Source organism: Salmo salar, chromosome ssa19, assembly GCF_905237065.1.
Source record: "Salmo salar chromosome ssa19, Ssal_v3.1, whole genome shotgun sequence".
NCBI lineage: Eukaryota > Metazoa > Chordata > Actinopteri > Salmoniformes > Salmonidae > Salmo > Salmo salar.
Genome location: NC_059460.1, coordinates 15,930,484 through 15,943,129, shown reverse-complemented (window position 1 = coordinate 15,943,129; position 12,646 = coordinate 15,930,484). Strand labels below are relative to the sequence as shown.

The 12,646-nt window shown below is 45.5% G+C and overlaps 1 protein-coding gene across 6 annotated transcripts in view; it reads left to right on the top strand.

The window, feature by feature from the left end:
* Nucleotides 1–12,646, top strand: part of LOC106578528 (NEDD4-like E3 ubiquitin-protein ligase WWP1) — a 71,088-nt gene that overhangs the window by 42,868 nt on the left and 15,574 nt on the right. For 5 of the 6 annotated variants that reach the window (XM_014157445.2, XM_014157443.2, XM_014157444.2 and 2 more), the window contains exons 4-10: nt 2–126; nt 1,403–1,543; nt 1,693–1,756; nt 5,766–5,971; nt 11,247–11,604; nt 11,721–11,816; nt 12,015–12,189. In XM_014157445.2, the coding sequence (XP_014012920.1) occupies nt 2–126; nt 1,403–1,543; nt 1,693–1,756; nt 5,766–5,971; nt 11,247–11,604; nt 11,721–11,816; nt 12,015–12,189 (1,165 nt within the window). The remainder of the gene's footprint in view (nt 1; nt 127–1,402; nt 1,544–1,692; nt 1,757–5,765; nt 5,972–11,246; nt 11,605–11,720; nt 11,817–12,014; nt 12,190–12,646) is intronic. The other variant, XM_045702131.1, reaches the window with a different exon arrangement.

The following is a 12,646-nucleotide window of genomic DNA, read 5'->3' as shown; positions in this document are numbered from 1 at the left end:
GAAATGTCAGGCCACACACGCAGCTGGACTTTAAGGTGTGGAGTCACCACACCCTGAAGGCTGACGCTCTGCTGGGGAAAGCCACTCTGGACCTCCTCCAGGCCTTGGAGCAGCACGACAGGAAATGTACGTAGTTGGCAGCCCGCCTCAACTCTTTTTCCTCCTTTTTTATGTTCTAACCTTGACAAGAACAATGTCAATTGGCAACAAGCTGAACAGGATATCAGCTCTGATTATTGCCCCAGAAAGAATTTGTTCTTACTCTTCAGGATGAACTGCAGTATGCCTTTCTGCTGTTGGGCACAGTATTCCACAGTAAATGGTTTAGTAAGAATGCTGTTACAGTATTTGGGGCCCTAGTTGAAAGTATCAGACATTGTCTCGTTAATGAGTGTTACTAATACCTGTGTTCTCTTTCCATCCTGTCTCTGCCATGCCCTGTCCCCGTCTCCTCCTTTTCTCCCCTGTCTCCTGTCTCTGCCATGCCCTGTCCCCGTCTCCTCCTTTCTCTCCTGTCTCTGCCATGCCCTGTCCCCGTCTCCTCCTTTCTCCCCTGTCTCCTGTCTCTGCCATGCCCTGTCCCCGTCTCCTCCTTTTCTCCCTGTCTCCTGTCTCTGCCATGCCCTGTCCCCGTCTCCTCCTTTCTCTCCTGTCTCCTGTCTCTGCCATGCCCTGTCCCCGTCTCCTCCTTTCTCTCCTGTCTCTGCCATGCCCTGTCCCCGTCTCCTCCTTTCTCTCCTGTCTCTGCCATGCCCTGTCCCCGTCTCCTCCTTTTCTCCCCTGTCTCCTGTCTCTGCCATGCCCTGTCCCCGTCTCCTCCTTTCTCTCCTGTCTCTGCCATGCCCTGTCCCCGTCTCCTCCTTTCTCTCCTGTCTCTGCCATGCCCTGTCCCCGTCTCCTCCTTTCTCTCCTGTCTCTGCCATGCCCTGTCCCCGTCTCCTCCTTTCTCTCCTGTCTCTGCCATGCCCTGTCCCCCGTCTCCTCCTTTCTCCCCTGTCTCCTGTCTCTGCCATGCCCTGTCCCCGTCTCCTCCTTTCTCTCCTGTCTCCTTCTGCCATGCCCTGTCCCCGTCTCCTCCTTTCTCCCCTGTCTCCTGTCTCTGCCATGCCCCTGTCCCCGTCTCCTCCTTTCTCTCCTGTCTCTGCCATGCCCTGTCCCCGTCTCCTCCTTTCTCTCCTGTCTCTGCCATGCCCTGTCCCCGTCTCCTCCTTTCTCTCCTGTCTCTGCCATGCCCTGTCCCCGTCTCCTCCTTTCTCCTCTGTCTCCTGTCTCTGCCATGCCCTGTCCCCGTCTCCTCCTTTCTCTCCTGTCTCTGCCATGCCCTGTCCCCGTCTCCTCCTTTCTCCCCTGTCTCCTGTCTCTGCCATGCCATGTCTCCTCCTGTCTCCCCTCCCTCCCTCAGTGGAGAACGTGAAGGAGGTGTTGAAGCTGGTGCTGGACAATAAGGGGGCTGTTATTGCTACGGGAGAGCTGACCGTGTTCCTAGACGGTCTGACCGTCAACCAGGAACAACTGCTCAACGGCAACGCTGCCACCTCTACCAGTGAGTACTGCTGTGTGTGTCTGTCTGTTTTACTATGCGTGTGGCTTGTCGTCATATCTTTGTGGATTTATTTGTAGTATGTATGCATGCATGTTTTGTTTAGTTGTAGAATATTGTTTAGGATAACAGTGCCTTCGCCTCTCTTTCAGAAGTCCAGCAGAACGGCGACGCCATTCATGAAAATGGAGGGGACACTCCAAGGGCTCCCAACAGGTAAGAGAAGAACTCCTGGCAGAAAACCATGTTGTGAATGAAGGGGCACTGAGTCAGCAGAAACATTTGGTTTAGATGGCTGCGGAAAGAATTTTATCAGCAGAAAATGTGGTGCCGCTTATATTGGAGGCAACCATAAACCAATGCTGAAAGGCAATGCGGTCTTAACACACACACACACACACACACACACACACACACGATAGAGCCCAGTTTTCCTGCCTTACATCATTGTGGTAGGGACTATATTTGTCCGGCTCTTGGAGCGTTCTCAGAAGCCTGGGATATTAGAACTCTCACCTTGTAATTTATCAGAGCTCCGACTGCACATGTTCTGTCCCTCTCTCTCCCTCTGTCCCTAAATCAGGACTGCTTGCATGCAGGCCTAGCCACACAACCCTGATCTTTATTATCTCACTCACACTGTACAAGTGTAGGGCTAATATGGGTTTTATTAGAATCCTCAAGAAGTTGATGTTGGCCATTTTATTCAGACCGAGAGGTGAAGGAGATGGCAGACAGACTTCATCTGCATTGCAGTTACTGCTGCGTCCAGCCTGTGACGACTGCATACACTGCCTTTGCACTTGCTTTGTCCCTCTCTCCGTCTCCCCCCTTTCGCCCTCTCTCCTACACTTCCTATAGCCCCTGTGCCCCTTCTCCCAGCTGTTAAACTAGGCTTGACTGTCACAGTATACACAACCTACTGTGGATGGTGTGCGTGAATCCACCCACCTCCAGCAAAAACACTGCCCAGACTCTGATTGTGTTAGTGGTGTGTTTGGGTTGTCCACATTGTGGCGCAATGTGCTGTGCCTGCCTCATGTAGGCTAGTTACGTCTGTCCTGTCTGTGTCTGTCAGTGAGTGCAGAGACGAAACCTTGTTAACCAACACAAAGGCTCTCCTTCAGTCTTGCCTGTTTCATCACCATAGCACCCTGCCCCCTTCCTCTCTCCCTTGTCCTCTGCCCTGCATGACAATAGTCTCAATGTCACAAAGCGTTGCCTCTTCTCAGAACAAGGACTGCGTCACTAGTGCCCCGTACAGAACAGGACATACGCAGGGCGGAGCGCCCAGGCTCCCTTTACTCCCACTCTGAAAGACTGGCATCATAAGTCCTTCCCTCACACACACAGATGCACTCACATACCCTCTGTACTCTGTATCAATGCTTCTGTGGCACTTCACAGAGGAAGTGGAGTTGGCGGCATGTGCGTGGCCTGCCTGAAAAACAGGAAGCGGGTTAGTGTAGGTAATAACGTTTCTGCTTGCCATTCTGAGGGACTGTGGTGATGCTGTTATCCTGGCCAGAAAACAGATATGGACATTTTTAGAACAGACTCAAAATAACATATACACACACACACACACACACACACACACTAGTCTACATAGAGAGTGCTGTCAGGCACACTCCATCATTAGTAGTGCTTTCAGACAGTGATTCGTCACCCCCATTGTGTTGTGGGAAGACGTGTTGTCTCAAGGTGGTTTGTCTAAAAGAGAGGCCTCCTTCTGACACATGATGTCTAGCCTACTGCCCCCATGTTTAACCCCACCATCACATAGGTCATAGGATCTGTCTCTGCACACGTGGATGATGAACTCGGCATTACATCCTTATTTGCCGTGTCCTATTTGTAGGGCTGGGCAATATGGACAAATTATTATTATTATTATTTAAAAAAAATTACGGTATTTTATGTTTCAAATAAAAGTTGGGAAAATGCTTTGAGTAGTTCATGATCCTAGGGTTGCAACACATGCATAGCTGATTTTCAATGGGGCTTTCTCCATTTTATACTGTTCAATTCAACTCCAAACACAGTCAGCATTTTCATACATTTCTGCATTTCCTGCACTTTTATTATCAATTAGACTCTGCCACGCAGTATGATACGGGCAAAACATCTAGGCCTAGTTAATTGAACTATTGGAATCATGAAAATATAATGATTATTCTAATCCTCTAATAGGAATATAGTGGCAGCACCTTGCTAAGAAAAGACAAACTAGCAGACAGTAGTTTGCTGACAGGAAGATACACTATTAGTTTGTGTAATTATTGAACGCTTGTTGAAAGCAGCATGTCAGTAACATGGTTGCATTCATCTGACCATGCTGAGTGAATGGCAGTGCCCGTGGCTCTGTGGTCGAGCAACTGCTCTCTCCTTGAGTAACGGGGTACGGCTTGGTGTGTTTAGCGGCATGCAGGAGGAGAGGGATGACTCCAGTATCAAATGGCGTAAACTGTAAGGGCTGGAGTTGTGTATTACATATAACAAACCAAACATGGAAATTACATTTTAAAGGTTAAGTAAAAACTCAAACTGGTCCATTCATCAATACTGGTATACAGTATAGTAAAATACAGTATACTGCCCAGCCCTAACTATTTGTACTGATATTTTAATTGATATTTCTTTGAAGGTTTATTGAAAAAAATCTCTGTTCTGTTTTTTTCCTGAAGTCTTTGTACCTTCAGTGCATTCGGAAAGTATTCAGACCCCTTGACTTTCTCCACATTTTTGTTTTGTTACAGCCTTATTCTAAAATTGATTAGTATTTTTTTTTATCTATCTACGCACAATACCCTATAATGACAAAGCACAAACTGGTTTTTAAGAAACTTTTTTGCAAAAAATGTAAACAGAAATACCTTATTTTTACATAAGTATTCAGAAACGTTGCTATGAGACTCGAAATTGAGCTCCGGTGTATCCTGTTTCCATAGATCATCCTTAAGATGTTTCCACATCTTGATTGGAGTCCACCTGTGGTACATTCAATTTATTGGACATGATTTGGAAAGGTGTGTGGATAAGGTCCCAGAGGTGACAGTACATGTCAGAGCAAAATTCAAAGGAATTGTCCGTAGAGCTCCGAGATGGGATTGTGTCGATGTACAGATCTGGGGAAGGGTACCAAAACGTTTCTGCAGCATTGAAGGTCCCCAAGAACAGTGGCCTCCTTCCATTTAAGAATGATGAAGTTTGGAACCACCAACATTCTTCCTAGAGCTGAGCAAACTGAGCAATCTGGGGGAGAAGGGAGGTGACCAAGAACCCAATGGTCACTCTGACAGAGCTCCTGAGTTCCTCTGTTGAGATGGGAGAATCTTCCGGAAGGACAACCATCTCTGCAGCACTCCACCAATCAGGCCCTTATGGTAGTGGCCAGACGGAAGCCACTCCTCAGTAAAAGGCACATGACAGCCCGCTTGGAATTTGCCAAAGGGCACCTAAAGGACACTCAGACCATGAGGAACAAGAGGCTCTAGTCTGATGAATACCAAGCATCGCGTCTGGAGGAAACCAGGCACCATCCCTACGGTGAAGCATAATGGTCGCAGCATCATGCTGTGGGGATGTTTTTCAGCGGCAGTGACTGGGAGACTAGTCAGGATTGAGGAAAAGTTGAACGGAGCCAAGTACAGAGATCCTTGATGAAAACCTGCTCCAGACCGCTTAGGACCTCAGACTGGGGCGAAGGTTCACCTTCCAACAGGACAACTACCATTGGCACACAGACAAGACAATGCAGGAGTGGCTTCAGGACAAGTCCTTGAGTGGCCCAGCCAGAGCCCGGACTTGAACCTGACCGAACATCTCTGGAGAGACCTGAAAATAGCTGTGCAGCGACTCTTCCCTTCCAACTTGACGGAGCTTGAGAGGATCTGCAGAGAAGAATGGGAGTAACTCCCCAAATACAGGTGTATCAAGCTAGTATATATCAAGCATACCAAAGTCTGTAACTGAGTAAAGGATCTGAATACTTACATGATATTTCCATTTATTTTTTTTGCAAAAATGTCTAAACCTGATTTTTCTTTGTCATTATGGGGTATTGTGTTTAGATTGAGGGAAAAATAATAATTCTGTTACGTAAAACAAGTGGAAAAACTCAAGGGGTCTGAATACTTTCCGAATGCACTGTATACAATACATTACCTTCATATCAAATATTTTATTCACATACAGAGATTACAATTGTAAACTTCTCCTACAGCTCAGTGAATGGTACAGGATGTGCTCCCACCTATAACGGGGTGGACAGTGAGGGTCCCTCCACCTCCTCTGCCCACAGCGACTCCAGCCCCGGCCCCGCCCCTGTTGTCAACGGCGACACAGCATCCTCCCCGACCCACCAGACGGCCAGCCCCAAGCCCACGCCCAACCTCGCCCCCACCGACAGTGACGTAGCCAATAGTACTGGTGAGAGAAACACCTCATTTGAAATTCTGGTTCTAGAGTTATCAATCATTTTTATACCTATGGGTTAGGTTCACTCACCCACATGTCATGCTGAGAAACGAGTGTTGTCACTGTTGTAGTAACACTAAAAATAAAGCATGCTTAATAGAGATTCTCCCATTGAAAGTGACTTTTCGTTTAAGACTTGGCTTAATCTTTGTCCGGGAAACTGCCCCAAAAAATCCAAACGTCTCTATATGGGTTGGTCCACAAAATGAGTTCTGTTTGGGTAGTGTAACTTTGTAAAAATTCTGTGAAATACAGTTAATTTTCACATTCATAAGGCGCACATCTCCAACTTAATAGGTACTTACTATACCAATTTTTTTTTTATTCGGTGCCAAATAAAGTAGTCTGTCTGCAGATCTTACTTTTTTAGTAAGCTCCTGCGCATGTGCAGATCACCTTCTGCGAATGTGTATATGCTCTACGTTACACGTGGAGAACAGGCTACTCTGCAATGTCTGCATGATCTCACATAATGATCCCAGTATGCTACATTACAGAACCGAATATAATAGTATAATGTTACTGTAAGACAAATGCACAAAGTTTTACAGGTGAAATGTCCATGCGGTATATGCATACCAACCATTTGCTCTCAATCAGTTTTCATGGGAATATGCTGTTCACCAGCTGTTCCGGATGACTGATCACGCTCTCCGTAGCCGATGTGAGGAAGACCTTTAAAACCTGTTACGGCTAGCGGAACGTTTCGACAACATCCGGTGAAATTGCAGAGTGCGAAATTCAAATTAAATTATTAGAAATATTTAACTTTCATAAAATCACAAGTGCAATACACCAAAATAAAGCTTCACTTCTTGTTAATCCAGCCACCGTGTCAGATTTCAAAAAGGCTTTACGGCAAAAGCAAACCATGCTATTATCTGAGGACAGCACCCCACCATACAAACACATGAAAATCATATTTCAACCAAGCAGGTGCGACACGAAAGTCAGAAATAACGATATAATTCATGCCTTACCTTTGAAGATCTTCTTCTGTTGGCACTCCAATATGTCCCAGAAACATCACAAATGGTCCTTTTGTTCAGTAAACTCCTTTTTTATGTCCCCAAAATGTCCATTTATTTGCCGCGTTTGATTCAGAAAAACACTGGTTCCAACTCGCCCAACATGACTACAAATTATCTAATAAGTTACCTGTAAACTTTGTCCAAACATTTCAAACAACTTTCCTAATCCATCCTTAGGTATCCTAAAATGTAAATAATCGGTAAAATTTAAGACGGAATTTACTGTGTTCAATAGCGGATAAAATCAAAGTGGAGTGAGCTCCAGGTCGCGCGCCCCAAACGAGTCCACTTTGCTTGACACTCATTCTGAATAGCTGTACTTCTTCATTTCTCAAAGGAAAAGCATCAACCAATTGCTAAAGACTGTTGACATCTAGTGGAAGCCATAGGAACTGCAACCAGGTGCCTCATAAATCCAGTTTCCCATAGAAAACTCAGTGAACTCAAATAAATAAATAAATCCTGGATGGTTTGTCCTCGGGGTAACAGTTTTAGAAACTTTAGTGTTCTATCCAAATCTACCAATTATATGCATATCCTAGCTTCTGGGCCTGAGTAGCAGGCAGTTTACTTTGGGCATGCTTTTCATCCGGAAGTGAAAATACCGCCCCCTATCCCAAAGAGGTTAAACAGGTCAGCAATCACAAAGCTGCAGGGCCATTGACTACAGCTCAGCGTTCAACACCATAGTGCCCACAAAGATCATCACTAAGCTAAGGACCCTGGTACTAAACACCTCCCTCTGCAACTGGATCCCTGACAGGCTGCCTCCAGGTGGTAAGGGTAGGCAACAACACATCTGCCACGCTGATCCTCAACACAGGGGCCCCTCGGGTCCTTTCTTAATCCCCTCCTGTACTCCCTGTTCACCTACGACTACGTGGCCAAGCACGACTCAACACCATCATTAAGTTTGCTGACGGCACAACGGTGGTAGGCCTGATCACTGACAATGATGAGACAGCCTACAGGGAGAAGGTGAGGGCCCTGGCAGAGTAATGCCAGGAAAATAATCTCAACGTCAACAAAACAAAGGAGCTGATTGTGGACTTTAAGAAACCGCAGAGGGCGCACACCCCCATCCACATCAACGGGACCTCAGTGGGAAGGTGAAAAGCTTCAAGATCCTCGGCGTACACATCACTGACGCTCTGAAATGATCTAACCAAACAGACCGTGTGGTGAAGGCGCCTCTTCAACCTCAGGAGGCTGAAGAAATTTGGCTTGGCCTCCAAGACCCTCACAAAGTTTTAGACGCACAATTGAGAGCATCCTGTTGTCCTGTATCACTGCCTGGTATGGCAACTGCACTGCCCGCAACCACAGGGCTCTCCAGAGGGTGGCTCGGGTGGCGCAGGCAGTGTGCCCAACGCATCACCGGGGGTACACTGCCTGCCTTCCCAGGACACCTACAGCACCCGATGTCACAGTAAGGCCAAAAAGAAGATCAAGGACATCAACCACCCGAGCCACGGCCTGTTCACCTCGCTAGCATCCAGAAGATGAGGTCAGTACAGGTGCATCAAAGCTGGGACAGAGACTGGAAAAACAGCTTCTTTCTCAAGGCCATCAGACTGTTAAATAGCCATCACTAGCCGGCTACCATCCGGTTACTCAACCCTGCACCATAGACATGGAATCACTGGTCATGTTAATGTTTACATACTGCTTTACTAATTTCATGTGTCTACTGTATTCTTTTTAGTGCCACTCTGGCATAGCTTGTCCTAATATTTGTTTCTTAATTCCATTCTTTGACTTTTAGATTTGTGTGTTGTGAATTGTTAGATACTACTGCGCTGTTGGAACTAGGAACGCAAGCGTTTCGTTACACCCGCAATATCTGCTAAATATGTGTGAAATTTTAGATTTTTCGTTTGTTTTGCCGTGTTATGCTCAACCCGTTCAGTTTTCCTCCACGAAAGACCAGAAAATTGCCAAAAACTGAACGATCTCGCCTGTTTTTACACTGATTTTATTATTAGATGTTCAATGTTTCTTTAGGAAAAGATATTCAAAACCATATTAAAGCGAGGTTTCAGTTCACGTAACTGAGTTGAGTTTTTTTACATTAATTAATCACGTTTAAGTAAATATTAATCTCTAGAAATGAGTAAATAAGGCTTTACGATGGTGGAAACTTACTCTTCCTAGAAGTCACAGAGGGTGCACAGTGGGACATAGCAAAATGCAGAATTCTTGCACTTTAGCAAGTCTTTATTTATATTAAATATCCTGACGTTTGCAGTGTACATAGCGGGGCTGCTGCAGAGTTAATTTCCCTACTGTTTTATTCTAGCCTGGTCATGGTTGAGTTGATCCAAGGGAACAGAATGGATTCATTTAGATCAGCCTGTAATCCTTCTCTGCTGCTATCCTGTCAGCACCTCTGGCTCTAAGAAAGCCCCTAGGAGGGATCAGCCAGACACCGAGGAGAGCAGTGATTAAGCTTACATATTTCGGCAAGCCACAGTGGAGAGGGGGAATATGGTTAGCTAGGCTCTGACAATGGTTGGAGTAAGGTAGGTCATTGGAATCTTTGTTTAACCCCTTAGAGTCGATGTCCACGCCCCGATGTCCTTCAGTTTAAGCTAGAAATGTTTTTTTTTTGCATGGGCTGCGTCTCAATCACTGCATCCGCCAATGTCGCCCTTCCACATCTGCAGTGAATGGTGTCTTTAGCGGCCGAACGGTTTGTTCTACAAACATCACTGAAAATAAATATCATCTCAACATGTAAAGTGCTGGTTTCATGAGCTGAAATAAAATATCCCAGAAATTGTTCCATACACACTAAAATCTTATTTCTATCACATTTTGTGCCAAATTTGTTTACACCCCTATTAGTGAGCATTTATTATTTTGCCAAGATAATCCATCCACCTGACAGGTGTGGCATTTACAGAAGCTGATTAAAGAGCATGATCATTACACAGGTGCACCTTCTGCTGGGGACAATAAAAGGCCACTCTGAATTTGCAGTTTTGTCACACAATGCAACAGAAGTTTTGAGGGAGCGTGTATTTGGCATGTTGACTGCAGGAATGTACCCCGGAGCTGTTACCAGAATTGAATGTTAATTTCTCTGCCTTCAACGTCGTTTTAGAGAATTTGGCAGTAGGTCAAACCGGCCTCAACCGCAGACCACGTGTATGGCGTTATGTGGGCGAGCGGTTTTCTTATGTCAACAGAGTGCCCCGTGGTGGGGTTATGTTATGGGCAGGAATAGTCCACAAACCCAATTTGCATTTTATCGATGGCAATTTGAATGCACAAAAATACCGTGAAGAGATTGAGGCCCTTTTTTTTTTTTTTTTAAGGTATCTGTGACCAACAGATGCATATATCTATATTCCAGTTGTGAAATCCATAGATTAGGGCCTAATGCATGTATTTAAATTGACAGATTTCCTCATGAACTTTAACTCCGTAAAATCAATGACATTTTTGCATGTTGTGTTTTTTATATTTTTTTGTTTTATTATAGTTGAGACTCATGAAAACGATGGGGTTCTCCGCTTTGCTCTATGACCCCACAAGCATTACGGGACTCGTCTGAAGTCGGTACAGCACACTAATAAGACTCTCACGAGCATGTACATATCGGTTGTTTTGTTCAAGGACGCCCACAAGACTAATCTGAAGGTAGCCGGGTACCAGTTAAAAAAAATAAAAAATGAATGGAAATATATTATTGCTTAAAATAAAGGGTTAAATAAATCTAAAAAATAAAATACAAACTGCAGTAGTTTCCTGGTCTTTATTTTATTTCAGGAGGTAGATCAGCTTTAATATTGTAGCTTCCATCAATCTAATTGTCTGCATCACTTCCAATCCCCCATATTGTTTTTTTCTCTCCATGTATTTCCTTTATTACCCTACCACCCCTCCCCCAATTGGCGCAAACTAGGGGTTTGGTCTTTTTTATCTCTCTCAGATATAGGACAGAGACTTCAAAACAAACTTCAATTCATTTTTTTTACTATGTTTGTCTGTGTATGAAGCTCTTATTCAATGCATTTCTATGGGCTAATAGCCATAAGGCCAAATTCAATGTTTCATCAAAACAAATGTTTATATTCTTTTTGATACTTTTAACACTGTTGTCGAATCCCTTTTCTTCACCGATTTGTTGTCCTTTCCCCTTGCTCTTTTTCACACTCCTTTTCAATTGTCCTTTCCCTCTGTACCTGTAGTTAAAGGTGAGGCCGCTGCTCCTGCCCCCTCCACAGACGAGACCCTGCCCCCTGCAGACGGCCCTGAGGACTGCAGCGAAGCCACCTCTGACCCTGCCCCAGCCACCAACCCAGCCTCCACTTCCACAACTGGTCCCTCTCCCCCTCAACCCACCACAGAGGCTCCCTCCACTGAGCATGACAGTGCTTCTTCTCCCCCCTTCTCCTCCTCTTCAGCCTCGGGCCAGGCAGCCCCAGCCTCCTCCACCCCCAGCTCCACTGTGGAGGCAGCAGGGGGCTCCAGTGGGGCAGAAGCAGATGAGGCCAAGCCCAGGCAACAGGCCCCCAACGCAGGCACTTCAGACCCCCTCCCCCCTGGGTAAGTGAATTCTCACTGGATTTTTAACTGTGTTTCTGCTGTACCTGTCACTCGTGTTTAATATCTGTGTTGAGTGTTTGTCATCCTGTCTTGTGACCATGTGTATTGCTCTGCAGTTGGGAACAGAGGAAAGATCCCCATGGAAGAACCTACTATGTGGATCACAACACTAAAACCACAACATGGGAGAGACCACAGCCCCTCCCGCCAGGGTCAGTAACATGGCTATTTGCACTGTGCTGAGTAACACAATGTCAGCATGTTACCAGGATCTGCCATCTGTTATTGTCGATCCCTTATAGTAGAACATATTGCATATTGGTCTCCATCCGTGAAAAATGTATGTACGCATGACTAAGTCGCTGCTAAATGGCATATAATAATAAATATACTTTCTCTCGCTCTCTCAGTTGGGAAAGGCGTGTGGACGACAGAGGCAGGATCTACTATGTGGACCACAACACCAGAACCACCACGTGGCAGAGGCCCACCATGGAGTCAGTGCGTAATTTTGAGGCATGGCAGTCCCAGCGCAGCCAGCTCCAGGGGGCAATGCACCAGTTCAACCAGAGATACCTCTACTCGGTAGGGACCTCGTCTTCCTCCTGCCCCCAGCAACCAATCGTTGGCTATGTCCGAGAACGTGGCGGATAGGAAATATTACAGTGCTTTCAGAAAGTATTCAAACTTCTTTTTACTTTTCCCACATTTTGTTGTTACAAAGTGGGATTAAACGTAGGTGGAAGAACAATTCTAACATTTGTAAAAAAAAATGTATGAAAATTAAACCCTAATAGATCTTGATTTAGATAAGTACTCAAACCCCAGAGTCAATATATGTGGTTACAGCTATGAGTCTTTCTGGGTAGTTCTTCAAGCTCTGTCAAGTTGGTTGTTGGTCATTGCTAGACAGCCATTTTTAAAGTCTTGCCGTAGATTTTAGAGCCACATTTAAGTCAAGTGTAAATAGGCCACTCAGGAACATGCAATGTAGTCTTCGTAAGCAACTTCCGCGTACACTGAGTGTACAAAACATTAGGAA